Source organism: Aegilops tauschii, chromosome 2 (assembly GCF_002575655.3).
Source record: "Aegilops tauschii subsp. strangulata cultivar AL8/78 chromosome 2, Aet v6.0, whole genome shotgun sequence".
In the NCBI taxonomy this organism is placed as follows: Eukaryota; Viridiplantae; Streptophyta; class Magnoliopsida; order Poales; family Poaceae; genus Aegilops; species Aegilops tauschii.
This window is the reverse complement of record NC_053036.3, coordinates 148,663,593-148,679,064: the sequence shown is the minus strand read 5'-3', so window position 1 is coordinate 148,679,064 and position 15,472 is coordinate 148,663,593. Positions and strand designations below refer to the sequence as shown.

The 15,472-nt window shown below is 49.5% G+C and overlaps 1 protein-coding gene across 1 annotated transcript; it reads left to right on the top strand.

The window, feature by feature from the left end:
* Positions 1-7,497: 7,497 nt before the first annotated feature.
* LOC109778100 (uncharacterized) lies at positions 7,498-10,000 on the top strand. The gene is made up of 2 exons (XM_020336651.4): positions 7,498-8,027; positions 8,411-10,000. The coding sequence occupies exon 2, from the start codon at positions 8,448-8,450 to the stop codon at positions 9,762-9,764; it is 1,317 nt and encodes a 438-aa protein (XP_020192240.1). The 5' UTR covers positions 7,498-8,027; positions 8,411-8,447; the 3' UTR covers positions 9,765-10,000.
* The last annotated feature ends 5,472 nt before the right edge of the window (positions 10,001-15,472 follow it).

Genomic DNA, 15,472 nt, shown 5'->3' with positions numbered 1-15,472 from the left:
TCGCACGCAAGGAAGTGCGTCTGGGCAAAAAACATGATTCGCCCCCCTGACTGCTGGGACCCACCAGCTACATCTTCGCACGCAAGGAAGTGCCTGACAGTCGGGACCCACCTGGTCGAAGCGTACGTAGCGTTGTCATTCTGGTCGCAAATGTGTACGTACATACTGGTCGATGTAGAGGCGCGCAGGTGTCATAGTAGAGGCGCGCACGTAGCATGTACACGTACGTACAGCGGCCAGGGTGCAAGAAAGTAAATACGGCCACATACATACATATGGGCGGGGTCTTGAACGCCTACTCGCGCGTACGTACGGCCAGGGCTCGTGTACATGGCTGGGTCAGAACGGAGAAACTGCGTCGTCGTCTTGTTCATGGGAAGGCAACGGAATGCGTCGTGTTCATTGGGAGGCAACGGAACGCATGGGAGCCAACCGGCTTGGATGGAACAGCCGATGGAAACGAGGCCTGGCGTACCACAGAACGGAGGAAACGGCCTTGTGTTCGACCGGCCACGTTCGAAACGGGATCCAGTTCATCGAGAGGGGTCTGGCGTACCGCAAAACGGAGGAAACGGGCCTCCTACGGTTGAAACGGGGGTCCTGTTGATCGGGAGGGGTATGGCGTACCGCAAAACGGAGGAAACGGACTTGTGTTGGAGCGCTACGGTCGAAACGGGGGTCCTGTTCATCGGGAGGGGTGTGGCGTATCGCAAAACGGGACTCCACGGGATACTATTCATCTCCACCGTTGACCCCCTCCAGCTTCCACGGGCTACTGTTCATCCACCGTCGACCTCCTCCAGCCTCCACCTGCGACTGTTCATCCACGGTCTCCTGTTCATCCAGCCTCCACCGCGCGCTACTCCACCGGCTACTGTTCAACCAGCCCTCTCCACGGGCTCCTGTTCAACCACCCCTCCACGGGCTACTGTTCATCCAGCCCTCCACCGTCTACTGTTCATCCAGCCCTCCACGGGGTGGTCCTGTTCATCCAGACCTCCACGGGGTCCTGTTCATCCAGCCCCAACCGGCTCGATCGATCGGGGTCCTGTTCATCCAGAGGCAACACCACGGGGTCCTGTTCATCCACCCCCACCAGGAACTGTTCATCCAAACCCCCGCCAGCAATGCTCACTGTTCATCCAGAGGCAGCATCGATCGGCTTTAGTTAGCAGCAGTAGCGAAGGAATCACTCGATCGGGTTCAGTTAACAGCCATCGATCGATCGCTCGGGTTCAGTAACGCGTAGCCTGCAGTGCAATCGCTCGGGTTCAGTTAGAGCCCAACGCCTCGCTCGGGTTCAGTTAGAGCCCAACGCCTCGCACCCACGCCCATGCGTGTACGAGAGAAACGCGCATCGCTCGGCCCCGACCACCCACCGTAACCAGGAACACCCCGATATTTTCCTCGCCCTCGCTTCTACCACGGTTTTTTCCGTCATGGACGGCCCAAAGAATGTCATGCAGCTGCGTCTCCGGCTCGCCCAGGATGAAAAGCCCATTTTCTATCATGATTTTTTGTCATAGAAGTAGGACCCCACCACATCTATGATGATACCGGGTTTTGTCACAATTATCGTCATAGAAGTGTCATAAGTATGACAGAAAAAAAATTCGTTCGGCCCAAAATGTCACGGATGTGTCTTTTTTTGTAGTGCCATGAGTTGACAAAATGAGCTCTAGAGAGCAATGATGACTTGGGATCCCATGGATCGCCTTTCCCACCGCTCTCTTCGCACAAAGACTTCACGCATGCTTTCTACATGGCTCTCACTTGGCTATGGGTTATTGTCCATTACATATTATATGCCCATCTTGCCATGTCCACTTTGCATGACATGCTTATTCATATGCCTTTACCATGCATTTGTGACCCATGCTTTGCATTACACATGATGATTGATTCTACTACGTGTATGTGTCTTTGCAATTGGTGGAGATATTGCTTGTTCTTGCCATGTTTCATTTATAACCCATTTCTATGATGATACATTGATCGTGTTTTGTGTTCATGCTTGCGATATGCCATGTGCATTGCCTATGCCTACTATTTGCTCACATGACATGACTGCCATGATTACCTATAGCATGTTGCATCTTTGCACTACTAGCTTGAATGATTTGATTGCCTCACACATGTTGAACAATTACTATCTCATTTGGGTTGAGTGCCACACTATCTTCACCACACCATATGCACATTATGCTTGGATTATCTTGCACTTACTCCATGTGTTTAGACATCTTCTCTTATTTTGTGTTGTGAATGGTTCATTTGCATACCATAGACCATTTGTTGTGCAATTTATGCATGCTTGCTATGACATTGAGGTAGATTCTTGTTTACTTGTCCAACATATTAGCACCTTTACCTCACCTTTGCATGATTTTTCCATGATGCTTTTCCATGTGCTCATTTAGATGCTTAAATGCCATGCCACACTTCTTTTTCAAACCATATGCTATGCTTGAGGACAACACTTGTTGGGTTAATCACCTCTCGAATGCTTGGTTTTGCTCTAACGCTAACCACATTCGTTTTTCCAAGTGTTTGTTGTAGCTGCTCCTTTTGAAGGAATCACAAGACGATGCGACATCGGAGAGTGCCCATTTCGAACTTCCACATGATACGTGCTTGGTGGTCGTCCACTTCTACACGGCGATGCCCTCTCTTTACCATGGTGATGAAGATCATGATCCGTGGACGGATCTCTCCCAAGGGGGGGAGATGATGCGGAGCATCCGTCGACCATCACCACAGACGTCACACCGCCACCGCAAGCACAGAGATGACCTATGACGAAAGCTCGCGCACGAGCCATCAAAACCGAGGTTAACTCCTTCCTCTTCTTACTGGGTCCTACCTCAAACCGAAGTGGTGTGCATCCTTCGGTACCAAAAAGATGATCATGAAGAGGCGAGCACGGAGACCCAAGCATCCATGGAGGAGGAGGAGGACGCAAGACAAAGAGAGCGAGAAGCGAGAGAGGTCTCGGACCACTCCGGGTGCCCGGCCACCAAGGGCCCCGGGTGCCCGGCCATCCCCAGCCGCCGGCTGGCCACTCCTCTGGCCGCCCCGGGTGCCCAGACCCTGAGCTCCCGGGTTCCCGACCGCCACCTGGGCAACGCCCCTGATCGCCCCGGGTGCCCGGGCTTTCAACTCCCGGGTGCCCGGCCCCCATCGCCACCGCCTGGAGCCACCCCGGGTGCCCAGGCCTTGGACCCTCGGGTGCCCGGCCTCCTCCCTACAGCCACCTGGAGCCACCCTGGGTGCCCGGGCTTGGAGCCCCCGGGTGCCCGGTCCACCTGCAGCCTCGGCCACTGACCGGTCCGAGTGCCCGGCCCCCTTTGCCGCAGGTGCCCGGAGTCCTCCGGGGGTGCCTGCGTGCACTATGGGCTTTTGACCCTTGTACCCCTCTTTCCCTCATATTTCATCCCTAGGCTATATACACTCTCCCCCTAGCTCATTAGAGAGGATAGCAAAGTATTTGATAGACAAAGAGAGAGCTTTGCTCATCTTCCTCCTCATGGAGATCATGACCTCCTAAGGGAGATGATCCTTTTGTGGATATCAAGGCCTCCTCTTGGAGAAGGATCCCCATCATAGGATCATCAAGACCTCTTTCCTCATAGGATCGGGATGAACTAGTTGCCTCTTGTATCTTCTTGTGTTGGATTTGGACCTTTGTATCTCTCTTTGTGTGATTGGATCTAGCACATGTATGATTGGATCAAGTCAATTTGAGTGTTCCTCTTGTGTTCCCCCTTTGTGTTCTCCTTGTTCTTAGGGATTTCCCCTCCAATTCGTGAAAGATCTCCATCTAGGGTTCCACCCTACAACACGATCTAAATAATTCGACACCGAATATCGCCGTTCGTACGCACGGCGAGAAACCCTAACCTCGCCGCCCCGAGGAGCTGACGGGAATATACGTCGGAGCTCCGTCTAATCCGTCTCAACGGACGAAATTGAGGAAGATCGGAGCCCGGAAGACTGACTCGAAGAAGAAGCACTGTCATTCGTCCAAACGCCGCCCTTGCGAGGACTAAAACCCTACCTATCAACTAGCAGGAGTCAAGGCACTAGAAAACCCCTTCCTGCCACCGGCCGCCGGAGAGCAGGTGGAGGGGAGGCGACTACACAGACTCGCTGGCGAAGATCAAGGGCAGAAAGGCTTTCCCTAGTCGCCTTGTGATAGGGGAAAGAAAAGCAATCTCTTGCTCGAAACACCACGCTAACAAACTGAATTGACCTCTTCTTGTGGATTAACTCTTTGTATGTAGATATCCTCTTATTTAATAACAAAATTATATGTCCGGACAATGAAAAACATCTTAGCTCATTCTAATGTAAAAAATGTATTCCCTTCGTATTAAAATATAAGACCTTTTTTGACGGCGTCATAGTGTCCGTGCGGAGGTGGTACCAGATAATGAAGTTTATGTCACTAGGAAACATGCCCGTGCATTGCAACGGAAGAAAAAAAATATATACAGCTCTAACTCAATAGGCATGGTCAAGATCTTTCACGGGTCTATGCCTTCGGTTTTAACATGTCAACCCATTTTAAAATTAGCAGCTAAACACGATTTAAAAATAGTAGCTAGTTCAAAGTTATTTGTTGAGATACTAATTGGTTAATTCCTCTAGAAGAAATTAGTAGGTTAGTATTTAATCCCTTTGAATGATAGTTCTCACCTTTTGTGATGTTTTTGTAGGATTAGACACCAAATTACTAGCATTACACTGCATTGCAAATAATTTGATTCGATCTCATCGGATATATCATGATGCAAAAAGTGAGGATGTAGCATACATGCAGAAGCGGAAAACAATCTTGGTGTCAATCATGCGGATCCAGTATTTCTGATCCAATATTCAAGAAGTGAGATTCATGTGCTCTTGTATTAGTGATATGCGACATTACTTCCAACATTCCAACCAGCAAATCTCAAAACATGTAGTATTGCCAACACATGCTCCTTAGATGGTGCTGCGTTGGAGTTGGAAACATCCGGTTCATGTATGTGGATGGGATGGACCATGGTGCGTGCGGACAACAATAGTAATATGATGATCGACAGTGTCTAGCAGGCTGGCGAAATCTAGGTGGGATAGGTGCGAGTAATTGGAAAGTTTCCCAACGAGCATGTCGTGGGCTTGTGGTGGTCGGTGTAGATTGAACGATCAAATTCGTCCTTTATGACGCACGGTTCGAGCTCTCCTTCATTTGAATGGATTCTACTCCTCAATGTGTGAGGGTTCGGCCAGGTGAGCTTCGGTGCATCGGGGATGATGGCGGCGTCCCATGTTGGTCCATGGCGGCAAATTAGGGCAACTTACATGAAAGTAAAAATAGAGCGAAGGAGGTGGTGTGGCTGTTTTTTGTAAAAATAAATAGAGAATGGATTCTGATTTCTATGAAGTCAGGACTAAGTATTTCTAGGCTATTGAAATGAATCTTGCATGAGTCTCAATTAGATACGAGTGGTAAGAAGACAAGCCCTGCGAATCAACCTATGGTATCCTTTGCCCATTAGAGTCCGAGTCTCGAACTTGCAACTGATGCTTGCATTTTTTTTTTGAATTTATTCTAGGCCCATCGACGATGTGCGTTTAGTGGAAGGAGACGTTCCCGTCGATTATGAAGGCATCCGTGGCGACTTCGTCAATATCATGACGATGTGTTGGTTGTCTGTAGCAGGTGCTCGTAGGTGTAAATTGTACGTGCGCGTTCATAGGGATGACTGTATGTGGATATGTATGAGCGTACGTAATGTGTTAAAGAAACAGGACCTTTGAATATTTTTTGGGTACTTATTACTGACGGACAGGAATATTCAAAGAGGGAGAAATAATAAGTTTGCTTCTTTGACACGATGGTATATAGGTTGTGTGTTGGGTTCGAGCTGTAGGGACTCACTTCTCTTTTTCCTAACAGCTAGTGGACTGCACTGAGAGGCAGGCCGGCCCAGAGGTCCAACGTGGCCCATTAACCCAGAGCGGGCAGCAGGAACGGGCATAGAATCCTTTTTTTACTTGTCTGTGGCATTGCTGTAATTTCTAGCAACTTCAGCGGTAATTTCACGAGGGACAGGCAGAAACAATCCTCATGATGTTGTTGTTGTTTATTAACACCCTATCCTATAAGCACCTTTGAGAGACTGAATCGGCGTATCATCTTGAGATCGACGAAATCGTCATGGACGCCTTCGTAGACGACGGGAACATATCCTCCCACGGAAAGCAAATTGTCGAAAGGTCTGGAATAAAACAGAAAAATGCGAGCACCAGTATCAAGTCTAGGACTTTAACCCTAGTGAGTTCGGGATACCGCTGTTCTCCTAACCATCCAATCACAAGTTGAATTGTCAATCCTCCCTTTGTTTTTTAACACACTATAGAGCGCGCACGCACACACACACCACACCTTTGTGAAGGCACGGCACACACCCTACTCATATGAGCATCTTTGAGAGACTGAGCCGACACATCATCCTGAGATTAACGATGTCATCACAGACTCCTACGTAATCGACGAGAACGTCTCCTCTCATCGAATGCACATCGTTGAAATGCCTGAAATAAATTTAGAAAAATACGAGCACGATGTCAACTCTAGAAATTGAACTCGGACTCCACGCGTACTTTAGATGCCCAGATGTTAGACCCTAATGAGGGGGTTAGTCGACGAAATAAGTTTGAGGGGTCAGTGGGCGAAACAAGTTTCTCCACGGGCCATTTAGTAAAAATAATACCTCGGCGGCGGATGAGCGAGCAATCGATGGATCGGAGAATATCTGGTGCACCGTACTCGCGTTGCATATTTTAAATGTTCAAAAATTATGAAAAAAAAGCCAGCACACAACACAAATGTAGGTTGTCATGAAAATTGAAGACAAAATTTGAAACATAGCTCAAAAAAAGACAAATTCAACACTTAATACTAGTAGTACATAGCATAAGTTGTGCTCTGTTTTTTTCTTCAGATTTTTTGAAATGTTCTGCGGCATCTGTGCATTGGATACATCCTCGGATCGGTGAGGGGCGGGGCGAGGAATGATGGCGGCCGCAGAAGCGGATGATATCCACTTTGAAAACTCTGCGCAAGCGTGCGGCCGCGCCGGGTCCCGCACTGACAGCGACGCGCCCCACCACAACCACACCCACCCGCGCGCGCGCCCGCGAAACCTCTCCTCCTTCCTCCTTCTCAGCCGCCCGGAGGAGAGCCCAGACGGTTCTCGTCGATTAAAAACAAAACGAAACGCAGCCTCCCATCAAAAGGCCTTCCCCCTCCATGACGCGGCCCCACCCACGGAGGGAGCTGGAGGCTCCCCATTGGCTGGCCCCGTCACGCGCTGCGGCCAGCCACAAGGCTCCAAGCCCAGGCCGGCCCGCTGCGGCCGCTTGCGCTCGCAGAATCCCTTTGACTTTTCGGCACCGTGGAAACACTTGAGAGACCAGCGCAACAAAGCGCCTGCGACCCGAGCTCACGCTGTGCGACCCCTTTCCCGTATTTTCCACCCGTATATGCGTCCGGTTCTCTAAAGCTACGGCGGCACCCAATTTTCTACGCCTCCGGAACGTGTGCAGTGTCCTGACGGCTAAGTGAGCGGTCGCGGTACTGCCCAGCGGGGACGACGCTTTTGAATACCACTGCGTAATCTGAATAATCTAAGGCTAAGCGTGCCAATAATATCATCGGTTAGATTATCAATCATCCTGCCTGTAGGAGTAGATTAGGCTGCTGTGCTGTGGACTGTCTGTGGAGGCTGGCTGACTGGCTGCTAAGGCCAAACAAGGCAATAAAAGCAAGCGCAGTTAGGTAAAGGGTGTAGAAAAGAAAGGCAAAGGGCGGGGAGGGGGCTATAAAAAAATCCCGTGCTACTGCCCTAATTCCCTTTGGACTTTGGCGTTATATCCATCCTCGAGCCCCTCCCTTCCGGACCCTCACCCTCTCCCTCTCCTCCGCCTGATTCCAGTGGTGCTGCTGCTTCTTCTCCGCCGGGACAGACGAGACACGCAGGGTAAGCATGCTCTGAGTCCCCCCCTCTTGTGTGCTTCCTTGTTTTCCAAGGGGTTTGAGCTCTTGCTTGCGCTTTCCCTTGGTTGGGACCGGGACATATGCATCGATCGACTTCTCCCTGGCATGGAAAATTGTTAAGGAGTTCTTTATCTCCAGTTGCTGTTTGAGTAGTTGAGTTGAATCGAGTTGGCTGGCTGGTGTGCAGTTCCGGTTTGGTTCGCTGTACAGTACTGTAGTAAGCATCCGCCGACGGTTCCTTATCTCCAGCTTGCGCACCTAATCTTGGATTTTGACCATCCAGCTGCTCTCCCACCTGTGTCCCCAAATTAACGCCAATCTTGTATGGATTTCGTTTGATTCGTGCTTGTTTCTTCTTGGTTACAGTTGCGGAGCAGCTAGCGGCGGAGGTGCTTTCTTCATCATGGAATCGCAGCAGCAGCAGATGGAGGCGGTTTCTGCGCTGGCCGCCGCCACGAACGGGGGCGGGGAGCTGATCGGGTACGTGGACGTGCACGTGCGGAGCGCGCGGGACATCCAGAACATCTGCATCTACCACAAGCAGGATGTGTACGCGCGCCTGTCGCTGCCGGGGGAGGGCGCGCCGGCGGCGTCCACGCAGGTCATCAATGGCGGCGGCCGCAACCCGGTGTTTGACCAGTCGGTGCGCGTCGGCGTGCGCGCGGGGGACGTCGACGCCGCGCTCCGCTGCGAGGTCTGGATGCTCAGCCGGGTCAAGAACTACCTGCAGGACCAGCTGCTGGGGTTCGCGCTCGTGCCGCTCCCGGACGTCGTCGCCGCCGAGGGCGGGACGCTCGCGCGCGAGTTCCCGCTCTCCACCAACGACCTCTTCCACTCCCCGGCCGGGTTCTTGGAGCTCGAGCTCTCTTACATCGGGGTCGTGCCCGATGTCATTCCCGTCTCGCCGACGCCCAAGCCTGCGCTGGCCGATCCCGACGAGTCCGAGAACGCCGGCGACGGAGCCGGCGCTGGCGCAGGGAAAGACTACGAGAACATGGAGTTCCCTGACATGAATCTTGTGGAGGAAAACCAGATTATGCTGTCGGAATATGTTGGGCTGCCGTGCGCAGCCATGGAAACGCAGAGCTCCGAGAGCCTCCTGACCTCGGAGGACGTGGATGGTGCCGCCACCGAGTCCCACGACGCTGGCGTGCGCGTCGTGCAGAGCTTCTCCACGGATTACAGCACCGCCGACTCGGCCGGCGCCTTCCGGAGCGAGACGGCAGTCAGCAGCGTGTCCACCACGGAGTCCCCGGCAGCGGCCGTCCCGGCCACCCCGCAGTCCAACCCGTCGGAGCCGTCAGGAAACGCCCTCTCATCAGCAGGCCAGAAGGAGAAGGCCTCCGACGCGGCGGAGGTCGATTCGTCTCACACCGTTCAGGAGAGCCCGGCGGTGAACTCGCCCAGCACCGTGTCTGAGAACGCGGTGGACAAGCCGCCGGCGATGAGCTTCAACTTCGCGGAGGAGGTGCAGGTGAACCAGAAGGAGATCATGGACATGTACATGAAGAGCATGCAGCAGTTCACGGAGTCGCTGGCCAAGATGAAGCTCCCGCTGGACATGGACAATGGCAGCGACAAGAGCGGGAGCGGCCCCGCCGCCGCCTCGCCCACGGATTCCAGCGGCACCGACTCGAGCGCGGCGGCCAAGAAACCGGCGGCCGGGGGCGCGCAGGAGAAATCTCCCAAGGTGTTCTACGGAAGCCGAGCCTTCTTCTAGGAGGGAACGAAGCCGGAGTAGTGCCGGACCCCGGACTAGAAGATGGCATTTGCAGCCATCAGTCTCTCTCAGCTGAAAACTTGGTAGCGCAGAGGAATAACACTTTTCTCATGCTGTTGTTTTACTTAGGCTTCGTCAGATCCAAGACACATGCGGAAATTAGCTGCCCTGTCTGTCTTACTTTTAATGTATCGCTACTCTAATGAGAAATGCTTGGCTTCTTTTGCTTGAGTATACACATCTGAATTACTTTTAATTCGCAAGCAAAAAAAAGAGTATAGACATCTGAATGTGAGTTGCTATATCTGCAATCTTCTTAGGTCCCGATTGAAACGCACCAAAATTTACAGGAATTTCATAGGTATCAAGCAGAGCGGCGTGAGACAGCAACAGAGTGGTGGGCAACGGTGCCAGCTCCTCCATGTTTTATGTTTCCAATTGTAGATGGTATTTGATGATTCTGCAGATCTTTCTCAAGGGTTAGGACGATCGACAGGGATGCTGATCTTGTCGGGAAGATGTGTGTAAACACCCTGCCTGATGGCTGTGGATGTGGAAAGTTGAAGTGCATCGGGAACCTTGTGTAGCCATCATCATGTCATCTCTTTCCCTTTCAATCCAGCTCATCGTCTTCTCCCTACTTCCTAGTTTCTGGTTTTGTAGTTGTAGTGTCCACCAAAGAGATTCCATCTTAATATGCGACCATGGACCTCGCCAACAATTTTGCGGTGTCTAGTTTGCCGAGGCAAGAAAACATCAAATCTGTTTGATTCCGAGGTTCCTACTAATTTATGTAAAAGCTTTTTTTGAAGGTATATATAAAACTATATAAAAGTATGAGTAAGTTACATTAGGAGGGAAAAAAAGAGAAGAAAGGAAAACAATCATCTGCATCCAGACATTCCAGCATCCAGGAACAAGGATTTCCATTACAACAGCAGTAGGAAATTTCTCTAGTGTGAGAATTGGTGTCCCCATAGACAGAGATGCCCCTTTTTCCTATTTGCAGCTATAAACATTTCCAAGCAAAGTCACAACCCCAAAGTAAGTGATGAGTGGTTTCTTCAGGTGCTTGGCTGCAGAGAGGACAAGAATAATCATTTTTTTCATTCAAAATAATAATAATAATCATTTTTGATAAAACCCCTTCCTTTTTAACATAGCTCTAGTATTTAGCATGTCATCTAGGATTAGCGAGAAGAAAATTTTGTGCTTGAGTCCTGAAGAGATCTGGACTTGGTGGTTACCCATGAGAAGCATGTACATGTGCATGGATGGGTAAACATTTGTTATTTGAAGAGCATTTCCAAAATATCTTTGCCAAATCCATTTGGCTGTTGAGGAACCAAGCGTGAGAAATGTTGGTCTTGGGGACCATGAGAGTTTGTTTATGATCTTAGGATGATCATCACAAACAGTTGAAACATTATATAATTATCTGTATGCTTTATCTTCTTGTTTGCTAGATAAGGTATGCCATGTCATGATTGCTAGAATTGCCATGATATTGTTTCCATGCCATATATTACTTCGCTTAGTGATATTGTTATATTGTTATTTTGGGTTTACTTGCGAGTACTTTCAAAGTAGTCATTGGCTCATTTTTGTGGCCGGGTGTGAAGCAAGGATTCGTCTTCCTTCTGTCGGAAGGAACTGGTCGAGAGTGTGCTAGGGAGTAGTGGTCCAGCTAGAGCCCTTCGGAATGGAGTCCATCCAAATCCATGGGTGCCCCAGTTAAAGTCTTCCATTGTAATATGATAAGTTACTCCGTTCTTAGAAGCTTGCTGTATCAAGCCTTACTTTAAGAACTGTACGAACCCTTATAGTTGTATGTGTGTGTTGTGATGTCAAGATTTATTAAGGCCCGTGCTAGAGTGATTTCTGGGCTGCCACATGCGATGCACCAATTATGTGAATTGGTGTGTGACACCTAACACATAGAAATAACGTTACTTTAAAGTAAACCAATGATACAACGAGAATATGTGGGCTCCAAGGCTATGCCTCAGCCCTTAGCCTGAGGGGATTACTCACACACCATAAATATATATCACATGCAAGTTGCTTAGAACGACGAGACGAATCCGGATACGCAGCCCGTTCGTCCGCCACACATCCCTAACCTATCGAACTCGCAACTTTCCCCCTCTGGTTCATCTGTCTGAAAACGCGAAACACCGGGAATACTTTCCCGGATGTTTCCCCCCTTCGCCGGTATCACCTACTACCGCGTTAGGGCACACCTAGCATCGTTCATTGTCATGTCATGCATCGTCATGCATATGTTTGCTTTTATATTTATTTTTTTCTTCCCCCTCTTCTCTCGCTAGACACCGAGACCGACGCCGCTGCTACCCAGTACGACTACGGTGTTGATGACCCCTCCTTCTCGGCTGAGCTTCCAGGCAAGCCCCCCCTTGATCACCAGATATCGCCTATTCTTCTCTATACTGCTTGCATTAGAGTAGTGTAGCATGTTACTGCTTTCGGTTAATCCTATTCTGCTGCATAGCCTGTCATTGTTGCTACAGTTGTTACCCTTACCTGCAATCCTAAATGCTTAGTATAGGATGCTAGTATTCCATCAGTGGCCCTACACTCTTGTCCGTCTGCCATGCTATACTACTGGGCCGTGATCACTTCGGGAGGTGATCACGGGCATATGATATATACTTTGTACTGTTACATTACTTATGGTACTGTTCGGAGATGGGGGCTGAAGGGGCAGGTGGCTCCAGCCCGGTAGAGGTGGGCCTGGGTTCCCGACGGCCCCCGACTGTTACTTTGTGGCGGAGCGACAGGGCAGGTTAAGACCACCTAGGAGAGAGGTGGGCCTGGCCCTGGTCGGCGTTCGCGGTTACTTCATAATAACACGCTTAACGAGATCTTGGTATTTGATCTGAGTCTGGCCACTGGCCTATACGCACTAACCAACTACGCGGGAACAGTTATGGGCACTCGGCGTCGTGGTATCAGCCGAAGCCTTCGTGACGTCAGCGACTGAGCGGCGCGCGCCGGATTGGACTGGAACGCCTGCTAGGCTAGGTCTGCTTCCGGCCGCGTACGCAACGTGCAGGTGTGCAATGGGCCCAGACACCTGCGCGCATAGGATTTAGACCGGCGTGCTGACCTCTCTGTTGTGCCTAGGTGGGGCTGTGACGTGTTGATCTTCCGCGGCCGGGCATGACCCAGAAAAGTGTGTCCGGCCAAATGGGATCGAGCATGTTGGGTTATGTGGTGCACCCCTGCAGGGAAGTTTATCTATTCGAATAGCCGTGTCCCTCGGTAAAAGGACGACCCGGAGTTGTACCTTGACCTTATGACAACTAGAACCGGATACTTAATAAAACACACCCTTCCAAGTGCCAGATACAACCCGGTGATCGCTCTCTCACAGGTCGACGAGGGGAGGATCGCCGGGCAGGATCATGCTATGCGATACTACTTGGTGAACTTACCATCTACTCTCTTCTACATGCTGCAAGATGGAGGCTGCCAGAAGCGTAGTCTTCGACAGGACTAGCTATCCCCCTCTTATTCTGGCATTCTGCAGTTCAGTCCACCGATATTGCCCTTTACACTGATACCCATGCATATCTAGCGTAGATCCTTGCTTGCGAGTACTTTGGATGAGTACTCACGGTTGCTTTTCTCCCTCTTTTCCCCCTTTCCATTCTACCTGGTTGTCGCAACCAGATGCTGGAGCCCAGGAGCTTGACGCCACCATCGACGACGACTCCTACTACACCGGAGGAGCCTACTACTACGTGCAGGCCGCTGACGATGACCAGGAGTATTTTAGGAGGATCCCAGGCAGGAGGCCTGCGCCTCTTTCGATCTGTATCCTAGTTTGCGCTAGCCTTCTTAAGGCAAACTTGTTTAGGGCCACTTTGATTCGTAGGATTTCCAAAACGCGGGAATAGGAAAAACATGGGATTAGAGTGGAATGTCGTCTTGAATCCTACAGGATTCTACGAGTGTTTGATTGTGCATAGAAAAAACGTAGGATTCTTCCAAAGAGGTTTGAGTGGATGGAAAGTTTCCTATGAAATCTAGTGCAAATGAATCCTATGGAAAAATTCCTATGGTTTACAATCCTACGAATCAAACAACCAAGATAGGAAAAATTCCTAAGGATTAGAATCCTCCAAAATTCCTTTGAGAATCCTTTGAATCAAAGAAGCCCTTAACTTATGTCTGTACTCAGATATTGTTGCTTCCGCTGACTCGTCTATGATCGAGCACTTGTATTCGAGCCCTCGAGGCCCCTGGCTTGTATTATGATGCTTGTATGACTTATTTTATTTTTAGAGTTGTGTTGTGATATCTTCCCGTGAGTCCCTGATCTTGATCGTACACGTTTGCATGTATGATTAGTGTACGATGGAATCGGGGACGTCACAAGTTGGTATCAGATCCAACTGCTTGTAGGAATCCCCCTTCCAAACTCCTTGGCCGAAGTCGAGTCTAGACATTGCAAAAAATTTACTAACATGGTTGTGTGTCTTATGGGCTCACGTCGCCATTGGGTGGTATTAGGATCTTTTATTCCTCGACCTATACTCTGGGACTCTGATCTCTCTTCTATTCGGGTTTAATGAATTTACCAAAATCTAACTTTAGGTTCTCTAAAATACTTTCTACCGGAGAGCCCCTTCAGTCCAGATGATCGTCGGCTGCACCAGAAGATTTTGAAGATACTCTCCGATATTCTCTCGAGACCTTGTGCCCGTTGCTTTTGCAATTCCCTACCACCAAAATATCCCTATGGATAAATACTTACACCCGTCGTTCTTACTTTTATTCCCAGTCGATCTTGTTATTACAAGATACCCCGAGAATACTTTGTGCCTACTGCCTTGCAGTTCTTTACCACATGAATACACCTGCAAATAATTCCTCACACTTACCGAGTATCCGCTCATTCCCAGTTGTTCATGTGTTTCAGAAAGGTCTTCGAAATACTATTCAACCTTTCAAAAATCCTCAGTAGCTTATTGCTCTTGAAATTCTTGCTTGCTTGCATTATGGATAATCCCATAAGTCTAGTAATCTTATTGGCATCCCTTGTCACTATCATCTTGAGTCCGTTGATTCAATATGTAGCGAATGCCAGCAATCCTCAATCAGATCCTAGAATTCATCCTTCCAGCTCAGACGTCATTTTAAACATGAACTGGTTCTCGACCAACCGAATTGGCGTCAGTTGTACCCCTAAGTCTACTCAACTTATCCATCCTTAATCAGAGCGTTTGCTTCTGATCCCTTGATTTGGAAATCGCAATTCCTTTGCATTTGAGATTTGAGTTAGTTAGTTATTCCCATAATCTGATGCCTTTGCATTCTTTCTTCCTCTGATTCAGTACCGAGACTCACGCCAGCTCTGTTATGGACCGCCAAACCCATTGCTGGGTTGTTATCCGATGGTATCATTCACATTCAAATCTTGTGAGTTCTTTCCCTGATGCATAATGCTTTGACAACCATGCTCTACTTTCGGGCTTGTGTTAATTACTCCTAAAAATTTGTGGTATATGTTTCTAAGATGCCCTGATGGGTTGAACCTATGCCTTCCTTAATCTCTGTGAACCCGAAAGTTTTCACGGGTCATACTCCTCTGATAATTCACCAGGTAGGTTTTTACACTGAAATCATTTTTATCTAGAGCAGTGAATGAAAGGTTATGCATTGAAGAAGTGGGAGTCGAC